This window comes from Ipomoea triloba, chromosome 10, assembly GCF_003576645.1.
Source record: "Ipomoea triloba cultivar NCNSP0323 chromosome 10, ASM357664v1".
Lineage (NCBI taxonomy): Eukaryota > Viridiplantae > Streptophyta > Magnoliopsida > Solanales > Convolvulaceae > Ipomoea > Ipomoea triloba.
The window spans coordinates 21,852,640-21,866,653 of NC_044925.1; the positions used below are offsets into that span (position 1 = coordinate 21,852,640).

Below are 14,014 nucleotides of genomic sequence, written 5' to 3' on the forward strand. Positions count from 1 at the left end.
AATTAACTTTTTATTATATAATAATTAAGAAATGTAAAATTAATTTGAAAATATAAGGAAAACGTAGATTCCACTGCACTCCCATTAGCACTTATTGCACCACACAATTATATATATCAAATTATCAACAATCCAAAATTGTTTTAAAAAAAAAAATCCAAAATCAAGTAGCAAAGCATGGGCAATCAAATGTGGTCGGAGAAAAACACGCTCAACCCAATGTCCCAACACAAAACTCAAGGTGAAAAACATGAACTAACCCACATTACAAATTTTCACCAACCATTCATCTCCTCCACCCACCTACACCACCAACGCCATTGTCACCATTATCACCCTATCACTAACATATATGAGTTTAGGGAATAATTAATGGAAACAAAACCCACTAAAAATGTTAAAGTAAAGAATTAAAATCGTAATATCATGACATATAAAAATAAGAAAAATATGAAGGTATCGATCAGTATTACAGTCTCTTGTATATGATATTATCACAAAGTAAATGGTGAATGTTTTGAGTTTGTACTGAATACTCTACGCGTATTGTTCCCATATTATTCAGGATAAATTCGTTCAAAATCTTTTTAAAAATATCTGGCTTGTACCAATATGAAGGTCTTATAGTAGTACAATTGAAGGGATCTAATCATCACTCCAATTTTACAATTCTTCCAAATGCACCTTCAACCACCTGTTTTTAAAACCAAATATAAAATCATTAATCAATTCTAGTCCCCACAATACAAATTTATAACCCATTATCCCCTTGATCACCCCGGACCAAGTGATCCTAGGGAAACTGTCAATGTCAAATGAAGCTAGCTAGCTAGCTAGGAGCTATAAACAACTTAAATTAGCAGGTCATTTATATAATGAGGAACAAAGAAAATGAAGAAGCAGCAACAAAGGGAGTAATTCAAGTTAATGACACTTTAACTACCTACAACTAATTAAAGACAATGAACCTAGCTAGCTTAGCTTAGCTATCCTACATTTTTCAAACATTTATTTCCTCAGGTTTTACACATTATCCAAAACGCATTTTGTTTTCTATCCCTTGCAAGTTTTTTCTTATTCCTATTCCGTCAGTCCAATTATTTTGTCTAAGTATCCCTTTAAGGGGAAGTTTTACAAGAGGAGTGCAAATTAAAGATTCCGCCGAAATGAAAGAGTAAAGAAGATAACATTAATTATGGCTTGACTAATATTGGAGAGTTAGGTAACTGTTAGTGTTTTGCACGGTTAATGTAAATAGGAGAGGTGATGAATGATGATGACACGCCATTGCATTACCTAGTCACCAACCAAAAATGAATTATGGGACATTTCAAATAATTGTAATTAACTAGCTTAGCTTGATTAGAAGTGAAAATTGAAACCTAATTAATGAAGGAATTAGCTTGGAATGGACATTGTTAGGGTAATACACCATCAAATTATCATACCGTCAGTCACTTGACGTATTTATATAACACATATATCGTCATATTTGATCCATCAACAATATAATATATAAATGTTATGATTGGAATAAGTCAAGGCTTACATTTGTATAGTGAATTTTCTCCAAGTGATTAAGGAGCTCAGGAGAGTAAACTAGAAGGGTTGTACTATTATTGAGCCACTAGAAAAAGCTCTCTATCTCTCATATTTAATTAACTTTAGAGTTTCACGCACTATTTATTATTTTGTTACTTTACCGTGCATTCTAAGATTTACAAACAAACTTCAAAAGGATAAATGCATGTTAGAATTTTCAAACATTCCTGGACCGTTAAACGGACGGAGAAAGACCCCGTGAATTTACCAAAAAAAAAAAAAGAATTTTCAAACATTCATAGAACAAGTTTAAGACATTTATTGTGATTTTAAAACTTTAATTTCCAAAGACTAATTAGTTAAGGTTTCAATATACCAATTCAATCAAGTGCATTGTTGACAAATTAATTTACCAGGTCTTAAAGAAAACTCTTAATTTGAAAAAGTTTTAAAAGTATATTCACCCATTAGACATTTTACTCATTTGAGACCATCAAAAGCAATGTAGTATCGGTACTTAACGTAGTGATGATGACACAGTACACACATGATTGAGGGTTTAGGTGAGAACATTCATCTAGATAAAAAGTGAGGATTGATCTGATCTGTTTATTTAAGTGCATAGATCAATGGTTGAAAGTTGCTCAAAAATAAGGGAAAAAAGGGCGAGATGAACTTTATAAATATTTGCAATAGTTAAAAAATTGACTCACATTTTTTTTTCTAAAATCTCCAATCACTGATAAACCCTAATGTGCGATTGTTATCGATCATCAGTTTTTATAGGAGGATCTTGTTTTCATTTGAACCCATATATATCTGTGGGCGCGCACGTGAGAGAGATAGAGAATGTCATACTATAATTAAAGAAAAAAACCCCACATTTGGAAATAAGTTAACAATTTTAGTGAATAAGATTTCAAAATATATATACCAATATATTGAGGAAAAACTTGATAAGTAATATTAGTCTCCCTAAACTTTATGTTACACCCTGTCTTTAAACAATCTCTATATCATATCGTACGTGTCATCACCAAGTGATATAATATAGTTTGATTTGATACAGATCAAAAAGTCTAGTTATTTTTCTTTTCGATTTAACATATATGTAAATAAAATTCTTATTTCATTATCTTTGGCAACCAATGCACGTTAGTTTTTCCAATATGAGGACAAATGCTTCTTCAAAGATTTCACAAACTCTTTTCCTGACTTTATGAGAAATTTTTGATAATGAATTTCTTATTCTTCAATTATCTGTTTTATGTATATATGAATATATGAAATTAATCTTCTCACATAGTGCATGTATGTATGTAGGGTCGAACTCCAATGAGAACACCCTCCTACATAAAAACTATAGAGAAATCTTAGCTTTAGAAAATAATTAGTCAACGACTATGATTAAAAGTCAACATCATACACTTATGGGCTTAATCAAAAATTTAAATCTGCCATAATATCAATTAAGGGACAAATCTGTCCGAATAAAATTCTAAACTTCCGTCAAAATAGGTAAGTCAACAACAAATTAAAATATGAGTTTCTATTTACTAAATACTTTCATTTAAATAATAAATTATTGTTATTATTATTAAATATAAGAAAATTGATTGTTTTGTTAATGTCTGTTGCTTTAATTTAGCGAGACAAACACGTAGAGTAGAGGACAATAGAGCAAGGTGTTGTGCTATGTTATGGGTGACTATGTGCACTGTTGTGAGAATTGTTGTCTAGGAAAGAATTAGAAATTAATCGGAGCCGTTCATCTAGAATGATCAATGGATCATAAGCAATTTTTAAAAAAAAAAAAACACAATGACATTTTTGTGAATAACTCGAACATTGAAGTGCAAGTAACATGTGCAAGTAAAATGTGCAAATAAATCACTTAAAAGTGTAACCTTTTACACTAGAATTATGACTTATTATAATAATGAATATTAAATGTAACAATTGGTATATTGTGGCCTAGTGTTTACCATACGTACAAATCCTATTCCAAATTATATATACAATTAGCATATTATGTTTTTTCAATTTATTTATTTATAATTTTACATATTATAAATTTAGACAAGGTTAGAATAAACACAATTTGTTAAGTGAAGGTATGTAATTTGAAGTAGGGGCCACAATAATTTGTGGTAAATGTAATTGTGAGTCATTATTATGTTTGAAATTTACCTTGTAAAGTGAGTTGGGGGGTTCATTATAAAATAATTTGCACGGAACAAAATGCTGCTTTGAGAATTGAGATGGGAAATTGGAAAATATCTCGGTTGACTTAAAAAATGACATGTAATTTGTCTTCTAATTAATTATAGCCTAATGGAGCTTAGAGCATTTTGCTTTGATCAAGTAGCAAACTCAGAAGCAGCTCATTTTGAGTTGTTAACCTTTGACTTAGTGCACCTAATTAAGAAAATGACCTTTTAAATTCTTTTTCATGTTTGTGTTTTTTTACTTTTCAAAGAGATTGGTTTGTCTGTCAAACATTTCTACAAGTAAGCCATGCAACATGTGTGCACACTAGTTGGCATCTTCATTTATTTCAACATTGCTTGAATTGCAAGTTCCACATATATGTCCTCCCTTATAATATTCTCTTGTTAATCTTTGTGAATGTAATTGATGTAACTCATCACCTTATTTTATGTGAGTTTATTATTTATTTCTCGAGTTAATTCCACCAGAGGTCCGTTGTTTTTGGTGGCAATTCCAAATTTAGTTTCAGACTATTATTTTTGTCATTATTTTTTGGACATTTTTAGTCCTTCTCATGACTTTTTCTATTTTTAGTAAAAACATTTTTTGTCTCCTCATATTTTTCTTTTATTTTTATCATATTTCAACTGGTTTAATTGGTTTAGGACTCTACTAACAATTGGTTGAAAAATATAGTTACGTCATTTAACATCTAAGACTATTATTTTTTGGACACTTTTAGTCCTTCTCGTGATTTTTCTATTTTTAGTAAGAGTATTTTGTCTCTTTTTCTTTTTTAGTAAGGGCATTTATGTCGATCTCTTCATATTTTATGTCCTTACTAATTTTTTTTTTTTAGTAAAAGTCAGACAAGGGACGCACGCACCATACTCAGAATAATCTCCACCTGCACCTAGCCGGCTCAATTAAGGGACAAAGTGTTGGCCATATTAATTTTTTACTACAAGATGATGTTCAAACTCCCAATCTCTTTTAAAGGACAAGAGTATACAGCCACTCATACCAACCAAGCTAGTTGAAATAAGCATTTTGAACCAATTAAATATCTAACTATACAAAGGCTATCTGCCAAAGAGTGCGGCTATTATCCCATTTGAAATATGACCAACCGGGCACCAGAGTCTTTGTATTAGGAAGGTGATTGATTGAAATATGCAAACCCAATAATAATAAATAGACATAATCAAATGTCCCACTCGTCATACTACGTACTAGACACACAATTATGTCCACACATTCTCGTCTATTATAGTGTGACAATTATGTCGCATTATATAAAACTTTTATTTTCAATATTACACCCGGTATCATTACTATATATTGTAATATTAATTTTAATTTGACCTGAATTGTGCAACCAAAATGTGAATATTACACAGGAGAACTCCAATTTTGTAATTGTCCTACCTGATAGTCCACTTAAGAGTGTATATAATAAGCTTAGTCGAATTTGACAAAGGACCGTTACAAGTTCACAACTCAATTGAATTGATTCAACTCGAAATTCGAGCTACTTGATTAGTGGATTCGAGTGTAGTGACTTGTCAATTAGAAAATCAAATTGGAGTATTTATCAAATTGTATTCAAATAACCGGAGTTGTTTACTCTCCTTGTTAAAGTATGTCAAACCATTTTTAAAGAATTGAAATTCTTCATGAAAAATTATTCCTTTAATACGTAATAATGCAACACAGATTGGGCCGTAAGGCAAGTTTTTGGGCCAACAAATACTAGCCCATATTTAACATGTCTGGCAAAATCTTGCTTGATTTTTTAGTGGGAACTCTCCAAAATGGGAGGAAAACAACAATTTGTTCATTGTGCAAATGTGAAAGAGTTTCAATCTATGATATTTGATTTAAGGAAAAATTCTGATTTGATTATAATGAGGTAAATCAATTTAGATTGTCTATAATTGGTAGGCTCAAATTAAGAAGATTAATAGACAATTTTTACCGAGAGTTGAACTGGGAGCCAAGAAGGCTGATGTATTCTATTACATTTAGATACCAAATTAAAATCAAAATCTAATGAAGATGCATGTATCCAATGAATAAGGATACAGCAGGCCGGGAGAATTAACAGAATGGGAAATCTCTGCGGGCATGCCTAACTGCCTAATCTCCACTGTACTGCTTAAGATTTGCTGATGGAATGGTGGCGAGGCGAAGAAGAAGCAGCAGAGAGCATGGAAACAATGGACTGGAAGGCGTTGGCCGCTATTCTGGATTTTATCTGCCCCCTCTTTGGCAAAGGCTTCATGCTCCTTAACCTTTGAGTTGCTACTGCTGCACAAACCCTGCAGCTTATCTTCTGATTCATGCTTCAAATTTAGCTCAAAACACTCTGGCCTGGAGATTAATGTATGGAGTGTTGCTCAGTTCAGAGAAGAGATGGTTGGATAACTGTCTTGCTCTTCATTTGAGTGAGATGGGGGGTTTATATAGAAGGCCTCAACGCAAAACCAGGGAAGAAAAAGCATTGATCTGGGAAATTAAAGTTGACAAAAGCTAGCGTTTGTTAAACATTGATGTGGATAGGGAGGCATGACAGCAGGACTGTCTTCATCTGCCCGTACAAGATTCCCTCCACACCAACTTGCACCAAATCAAATTCATCCATATGCTTTTTTATTTTTAATACATTAATTAATTAGCCAGACTAATCCTAGCACCCAACAATCCCTGCTGTAAAGGTAAATGGCGAGTTGCCCAAAAAGGCTTCTAGTCAATTTCCATTGTTGCGCACAAGGGATCTGTTGGGCAAAGACCGGTGAAGGGCCAAATCCAGCAATTAGTGGCTAAGAGATTGTTAGGCGAAGGCTTAAAGAGCCAAGTCCAGTACCTTGCCAATAAAGTTTGTACATTCGCTACAAGTTATAATTTTTCGCTTAGTGGTCTGGTAAGCACTTATGATCTATTTAGGTGGTTGTAATTAAACCCCACCCTAAAGTGCCTGATTTTAGGTCAGGTGGACTACTATTTGAGATAGCCTCGCCTCACCGGGCATGAGATGATTTATTTATTCAGCGACGTAACTGATGACATGAGATGCATAAATAATATAATATAATGATATGGAACGCGTGCGGGGGTGGATTGCAGATTGTGCAGGAATCTTGATGCTCTCCGGTTTTCGCAGGATACCAGAAGACAAAACACGCAGATCAGAGGTAATTGAAAAACTATTGACAAGAAGATTTGGCTGTTTTGTTTTTTCTGACATTTGACAGATAGGCTAAGCATTTAAATATGAAACGTGAAGGTTTGCAGGGAGCAGCTAGGCTGCATGTATTGTGATGGGGTCCTTGTTTTAAGGGCTTGAAGATCATATGATTGGATTACTGCTTGGGCGCACCACATGTTCAACCCAACAGAAAATTCATCTTGGAAAGGGGAAGCTTAGTACGATGGTTCTTGTACAATATTAAACGTTTCCAATTGTGGATATCTTTTGCAGACCTAACTGGATTTGGAGACACACAGACGATGAAGCTGCTGCTTTTTCTCTTCATTAGTATTATATGCTACACTTGTCTGGTCTCTCAAACATGTGCGCTCGGTTACAGAAACATGCAGGTTGTCTTCATATCCTAATTTTTGTCCTTTCTACAGATTATATTGTACTAACATTCATGCACTTGAAACGGCCGGGGCCTTGAGTTAATTGCAGCTCAACTTTGAATTAGTCCAAACTTCATCTTACTATGAAATATTGAGAGGTTATGGTTCGAATATATACTTACATATATTTAATCTACACGAGGAAAAATGGCATACTGTCCTTGATCGAGTTATACCACATTATCTTAAGTTTTGATTCAATTATATTCTTCAAGAAGAAAATCCTAACCGATTTGATCGGGCAATTGGTTTGATAATTATAAATTTTCAAGTTTAATTATGTGAGAATTATCTACTCGTCTTCTTAGTTTGAGTAGGTCTGATCATTTGCTGACTAGAATTACAATACACCTTCACCCCAAATGCATTTTTAGTAATGACTATTGGCTTCCTGATTTAACTAATCAATTAACAAATTAAGTTAAATACCATTAGTTTCAACATTCATATAATGTCATTGTCAAACCATGATCTGCGCAAATTTCTTTTAGCTGTCATGGCACCCCACTGTCTTGCCTACTTGCCTGAGGAACCTAACACCATAGGATGGTAACCGATGCTCCATTTGTCGTTGAATTTTATACTTTTTTTTCTTTTTAATTATTTAAAAATATTTTTTCTTCTATATAAACCCCTCATCAGCATATTGTACCATGAAAGTGCAGATAAGATGCAGAGGAAGATGAAGAGCAAGGTTAGTGAGGGTTCAACAGCAAGGTTATTAGTGGGCACTGAATTATTCATCAGGACAAGAAGAAGGCTTATCCCCAAAAGAGGCCAAATCAAGATGAGGATTGCAGCAAAAGCATTTCATTCACTTGCAGCCATCCTCTCCTCCACTTCTTCCCAACGTTCAAACCCATCATGATACAATAACAATTAATTTAATGGCTTTGAACATGTCTTAGACTACATACTCTTGTATAGTAATTTTATGTATGTGTTTCGTGTAATCCTATCCGTATGTTGTGTTATAGAAAACGTGAAGTTATTTTGTTATAGAGAATGATTAATGCAGCCCGCACAGGCTTAGTTCATTGGTTCAGTAGATAGTATTTGGAAAAAGAGATTAAGGTTCGCAGTGGTACTGTGGGGATTATGCCCAAATTCAAGTGGACAAATCCTTTGTGAGCACCCGTATTTGACTCCATCTACTGAGTCATTGATCTCAAATACCCTTGTGCCCACCGATATTTGGCTCTATCTGCTGAGTCATTGAGTTACCATGATTTACCTTATCTCAAATATCATATCGGGCAATGACTTTATGGTAATTTATTCCACCTTTATTTAATTAATAGCTATTACATTTTTTGTATGATAGAGGGATTCATGATTTGATTGTATACTTTTTGAGTGGAGAATTGAAGTCTAATTGCATTTTTTTTTTGTATAAGTTTAAAGATATTTTCTTTTAAATCTATATTCCTTTATTTATGTTATAATGACGCTTTCTTAAAACTTAAGTGGAAATTGAGAAATAAAGAATTTGGTGGCAAGGAGTATAAGTTAAAAATGAACAAAAATAAGATAAGGTAATATTGAGTTTTATTGACTCCGCCTAACATATTCAGGTTAATGTCCATATTAATTAGCTTAGTTGAAGGAATTAGTTTTGTGTTGATGAACAAGATTTGGAGTAATAAAATGAGCTATGTATAAATCATACATATGAGGAAAGATGGAGAAATACTTAATATTTGAAGCTTACTTCTTCATTAAAGAACAAGCTTCTTGTACATGAAAATGGCTTTAGATGATTTTTTCTCTCTCTCTACTTTTAACTACCATTGCCTAGCGGTGAAAGATGCCAAGAAGAAAAATTAACTAAAGTGTGCAAGAGTCGCTCATAAAAGTGTCAAATTCTTTCTTTTATCATTAATGATATATACAAAGTATTTGATAAGACACATAGAAAAAATGGAGAATGATGAATTTTGATAGCTATTATGTTACTTTTCTCTACGATCACACTTTGCACTTGCCCAAAAGTGAAAATACATCAACAACTCTTCAAGAGAGTAGCTCACCTACACCTCGTCAAGGGTCAAAATGTTTTGTTGACCAAGTTACGTTGTTAGTAATTCTACCAAGTCATCCTACACCTCGTCAAGGGCCAAAATGTTTTATAAGTCATTCAGTGTATACTTTTTAGCTATTCGCGACCTTTCCACTTTCCTACTCCTTGGACTATTCTTAGTAAGCCAAACCAAATGGTATAGGCCTATTGAATCGAGGGTATAACCTCAATAAGTAAAATTTAATTACTAGACAAAAAAACATAAGAGTTAAATAGATATTTCAATTATTAAAAGACCGTGATTTTTATGAAATTTCTAAAAATGTTGTGAGTACAATTTTATATTATTTGTCCTTCAATTTTAGAACTTCACATCTTACCCACAACTACAAGTAATAAGTCATGTATTAATTGATTCTTTTCCTTAACCACTATCATGGGATGTCTAATTTTTCACTCTAAATGAAATGAAGCCAGAGATGGAAACAACACAATCTGGAATTTTTCCAAACTGTCTAAAAGAGTGTCACAGTTTGGCTAAGATCTAGTCATCTAGATAGGAATTTATCAACAACAAATGTTGTTGCTTTTACATAAACATAGATCATTGCAACATTATTGTCTGTATATACGAGGAAATACAAAGGCCAACATAGTAACAACAAAACAATGGGAACAACTACCAACTGCACCATATCTTGCACTAGCTTCCAGCTGCAATATCAGGCTATGAACTACTACCAACTGCGCCATACCTTGGACTAGCTTCCAGCCACGATATCAGGTTTGCATAACGAGTCCTCTCATATATTCTATCACTTTCCAATTCTAGCCAGCGACTTGGAAATTATATGTTCCACGAGCAATTGTCACAAATCTTGTACTCAAGAATTGAACAAAGCTAGTTCTCAGTATTTATACGATAATTGCACATGCTACTCCACTGGATGCGGATTAAATTTAACGGACTCCTTCCAGATGAGTTCCTTGATGTTATCTTCATTGAATGAAGGCTCCTCAAAATCGAACCAGAAGGGCCTAGGGCAGACTGGCTCATCGTTGATATCATGAAGAGATGACAAAAACGGATGACTAAGTGCTTCATCAACTGCATGAATATCAAGATTATATTATCAAACATACATTAATTAGAAGCACTGAACTTTTATGAAGAGTAAATCACAGATGCTTACCTGTAATTCTTCTATTGGGATCAAAGACAAGCATTTTTTCTAGCAAATCAATAGCCAAAGGAGACATATTTGGAAATCTTGCTTTAAATTGTTGCCTAGGGTACTGGGGAAGCTGTTTGACATATCTTCGTGCGTTATCGCTTCGCAGAAATCTAAGGCTGGCATCATCAGGTGATCCTAAGAGCTTTTAGACAGATGAAGCAAAAGGAGACGCATCAGGAACAGGGTAAACAAAATGAATATATAGCTAGCGGGAAAGAACAAAAATAGAACCAGGTCTTCTGTAATTCCCTATATCTCTCTATTCACTCGTCTCTCATTTCTTATATTGGTTTTTCTCAACCCAAGTATGCCATTCTGATCATTGAACAAGCCAAAAAAAATCAGTTAATGGAACAATAACCGATGATCCAAGCCAGGATGACTAAAGGGTCTGCATCAGAATAGCAATTTGTTTCACTCTCATTATATTAGTCTAATGATAAACTCCAAACACATTACCTCAGTGATAAGTCTCAGCTGATGGACATAATCTTTGCCAGGGAATAAAGGTTCTCTGGTCATTATTTCACCAAAAATACACCCAACAGACCAAACATCAATTGCAGCAGTGTATTCAGAACAGTTAAGGAGCAGTTCAGGTGCTCGGTACCAGCGAGTGACAACATACTCAGTCATGAAATCTGTTTCTGATGTTGTCCTTGCCAAACCAAAGTCTCCTATCTTTAGGTCACAATTTGAATTAAGAAGCAAATTGCTGGGCTTCAGGTCACGATGCAACACATTTGCGGAGTGCACATACTTCAGTCCTCTTAAGAGCTGGTACATAAAGTACTGCAAAGTTCATCAAATTTTGTCAGTCTCAGGAACTAATTTGAGCCAGAGGATAAAACCACATGCCAAAATGATACATATTGAAGAAACAGGTGTTTGAGGTTTAGCTTAATGGTAAACTAGGCCCCATTATAGGCGTTAATCCTGGCTTCAAATCACATTTCCCCCCGTCAAATATAACAAAATGAAAGAAAGAAAGGTGTGTGTGTGTATGTGTGTGTATAGACAGACACACAATTAAAGAAGCTTAAACCATTGAGGCATTGATACATTGATAGAGGCTGGAAATTTCCATAACAGCAACAATAGTTTCCGCTATCCATGAAAGGATAGCAACAAAATAAGAAATTTGGCTCAGAACTACAACCGTTACTGTGATATTGACACTCAATACACATGATAAATTACCATTCTTCTAATTCCACAATCAAACACATCTTCATTTTGGTTTTCTTTGTTGAATTTCCCCCCACTTCTCAACCCTATAAAATGTCCAACATACAATTTTTCCTCAGTATCAAGAGCCAGACATTATAATTGTTTCTAATCCACTGCATCTGAATAATCATATTTACACAGCAAAGATGACCAACAAAGAAGAAAATATTTTTTGTCTAAATGTAATCACTTCTGTCTGCTAATAAAAGTGATGAAAGAACAATTAGTTGTCAATCAATGCAAATTGTTCACAACAAAGAGTCAAGTAACAGACTAAGAGACATACCTGACAGTGATCATTTGTTAAAGGCTGATCAGAACGTATGATTTGATGAAGGTCAGTATCCATCAACTCATAAACAATATACACATCATTAAAAGCATCTTTCTTTGGCGGCCTTATGATATCCTTAATTGCAACAATCTGAATACCCAACAAAAAGTGAATATTAATCCAAATTTGATGCTAAATCCAAAAAAGGAAAGTCTTTAATTATGTCCAATAAACTAATCCAAACAAAAATAAATATGTAAAACTCACATTTTCGTGATCCATGTGCCTTAGTAACTTAATTTCCCTCAAAGTCCTCTTAGCATCAATTCTATTATCAAAGGCATTGCCAATTTTCTTAATAGCCACTTCCTCTCGGGTTTCTGAATTCACCGCCGCACTGCAAGATAAAAATTATTAATCTACTAAAGCTAAACCTAAAATCTGGCTATACTTAGTCATAGATCAACCAAGTCAACTCGAGTAGAAAACAAAATCCCTACAACACTATGCTTCAACTTCATATTTCATATTAAGCCACCTGTAGTCATCTCAGAAGCATTTACTTCAACTTTTACAATAAAAACACACAAACATTACAATCAATGTTTATACATATGCACGCATATACTTGTAGTGCTATTTGTTTACCAGACAAGGCCATAAGCGCCGCGACCGATGGGGCGAATGGGGGGAACATATTTACTCGAAACTTCGAATAAGTTGCCGTAAAGATTGTAGCGAACGTAGCGGCCGCCATGAGTGGGAACGCCTCTAATGTTTGTGGCATTGGAAGAAGCTGAGCTGGTTTCTGTTGCCATGAGGTTAAACCGTGGAAGCTAATAAAGGTCCGCCGGAAATGGGCGGCGCCGAAGCTGAGATCGTCGGAACTGCTGGGATCGGATTTTCTATGAGGTTTGAATTACTTTAGGGTCTGTTTGGTTTTGAACCTGTGATTCTGTAAACGCGGTTTTGAATATCCCGTGAAATAAAGTAGACTGACTTAGTCACTTGGCCAAAAACCAAAAAAGAATTCTTACTATATATACGGCGTACTTCATTTTTCTGTCTCATTCAAGGACTTTATCCGTGTTTAGATATAATTTTAAATTGGAATGTATTCTATATTTGCACAAAAAAATTCCATACCAAATATTATTACAAGTTAAGATAAGTGTCACATGCTTGGGGTGCATCATTCATGACAATAATAACCTGCTAGATTATATTAATGTGTTTGAGTTTGTATTTAATAAAGTTTATACGGTGAACACTATGCATGTGATTCTGATGAAGATGTTAGTGCATAAAACATGCACTTATAATTGATGATGTGCAAAACACAAAGGAGTGCATAAAAGTGGACACCGGTACTTATTGGATGGAGCGTTGAGGGGTATGTGAGACACCTAATAAAGTTGTCACAAGAAGTGCTAAATTCAAACCAATGCATGAAACATGTTGAGGGATGTGCATCATGCATGCATAAAACCTAAGTTTGTCATGGTGCGTATGTAAAGCATCAAATGTTTTACTTATAGAGCATTACGGGGGTCGCCAGGTCGGTGTGCAAAGCATTGCAGCCAATATAATACCTTCATGGCCTCATTTTCCTCGCTGTAGTATTGATGACAAAGTAACTGGACAAAATGATATGAATTTTTTGTGGAGTTCCTAATAAAATAGTACAAATTGTGCAATAATTGGTGTTAATACACTATTCACGTGAAGAATATACAATAAATCATTTATACAACATGTTTAACAGCGAGACATAATAATGATTTTAACATGGAGGCAATAATTATGAAAATTACAAAATATTTTTAGAGTAAATAAAATCTAACCAATTTATAGGCT

At 34.1% G+C, this 14,014-nt stretch overlaps 1 protein-coding gene across 1 annotated transcript; it reads right to left on the bottom strand.

The window, feature by feature from the left end:
• Positions 1 to 9,898: 9,898 nt before the first annotated feature.
• On the bottom strand, positions 9,899 to 13,142 carry LOC116031421 (mitogen-activated protein kinase homolog MMK2-like). The gene is made up of 6 exons (XM_031273624.1): positions 12,806 to 13,142; positions 12,425 to 12,554; positions 12,170 to 12,307; positions 11,113 to 11,445; positions 10,612 to 10,795; positions 9,899 to 10,526 (listed from the first exon to the last, which is right to left on the bottom strand). The coding sequence occupies exons 1-6, from the start codon at positions 12,973 to 12,975 to the stop codon at positions 10,354 to 10,356; spliced, it is 1,128 nt and encodes a 375-aa protein (XP_031129484.1). The 5' UTR covers positions 12,976 to 13,142; the 3' UTR covers positions 9,899 to 10,353.
• Positions 13,143 to 14,014: the final 872 nt, after the last annotated feature.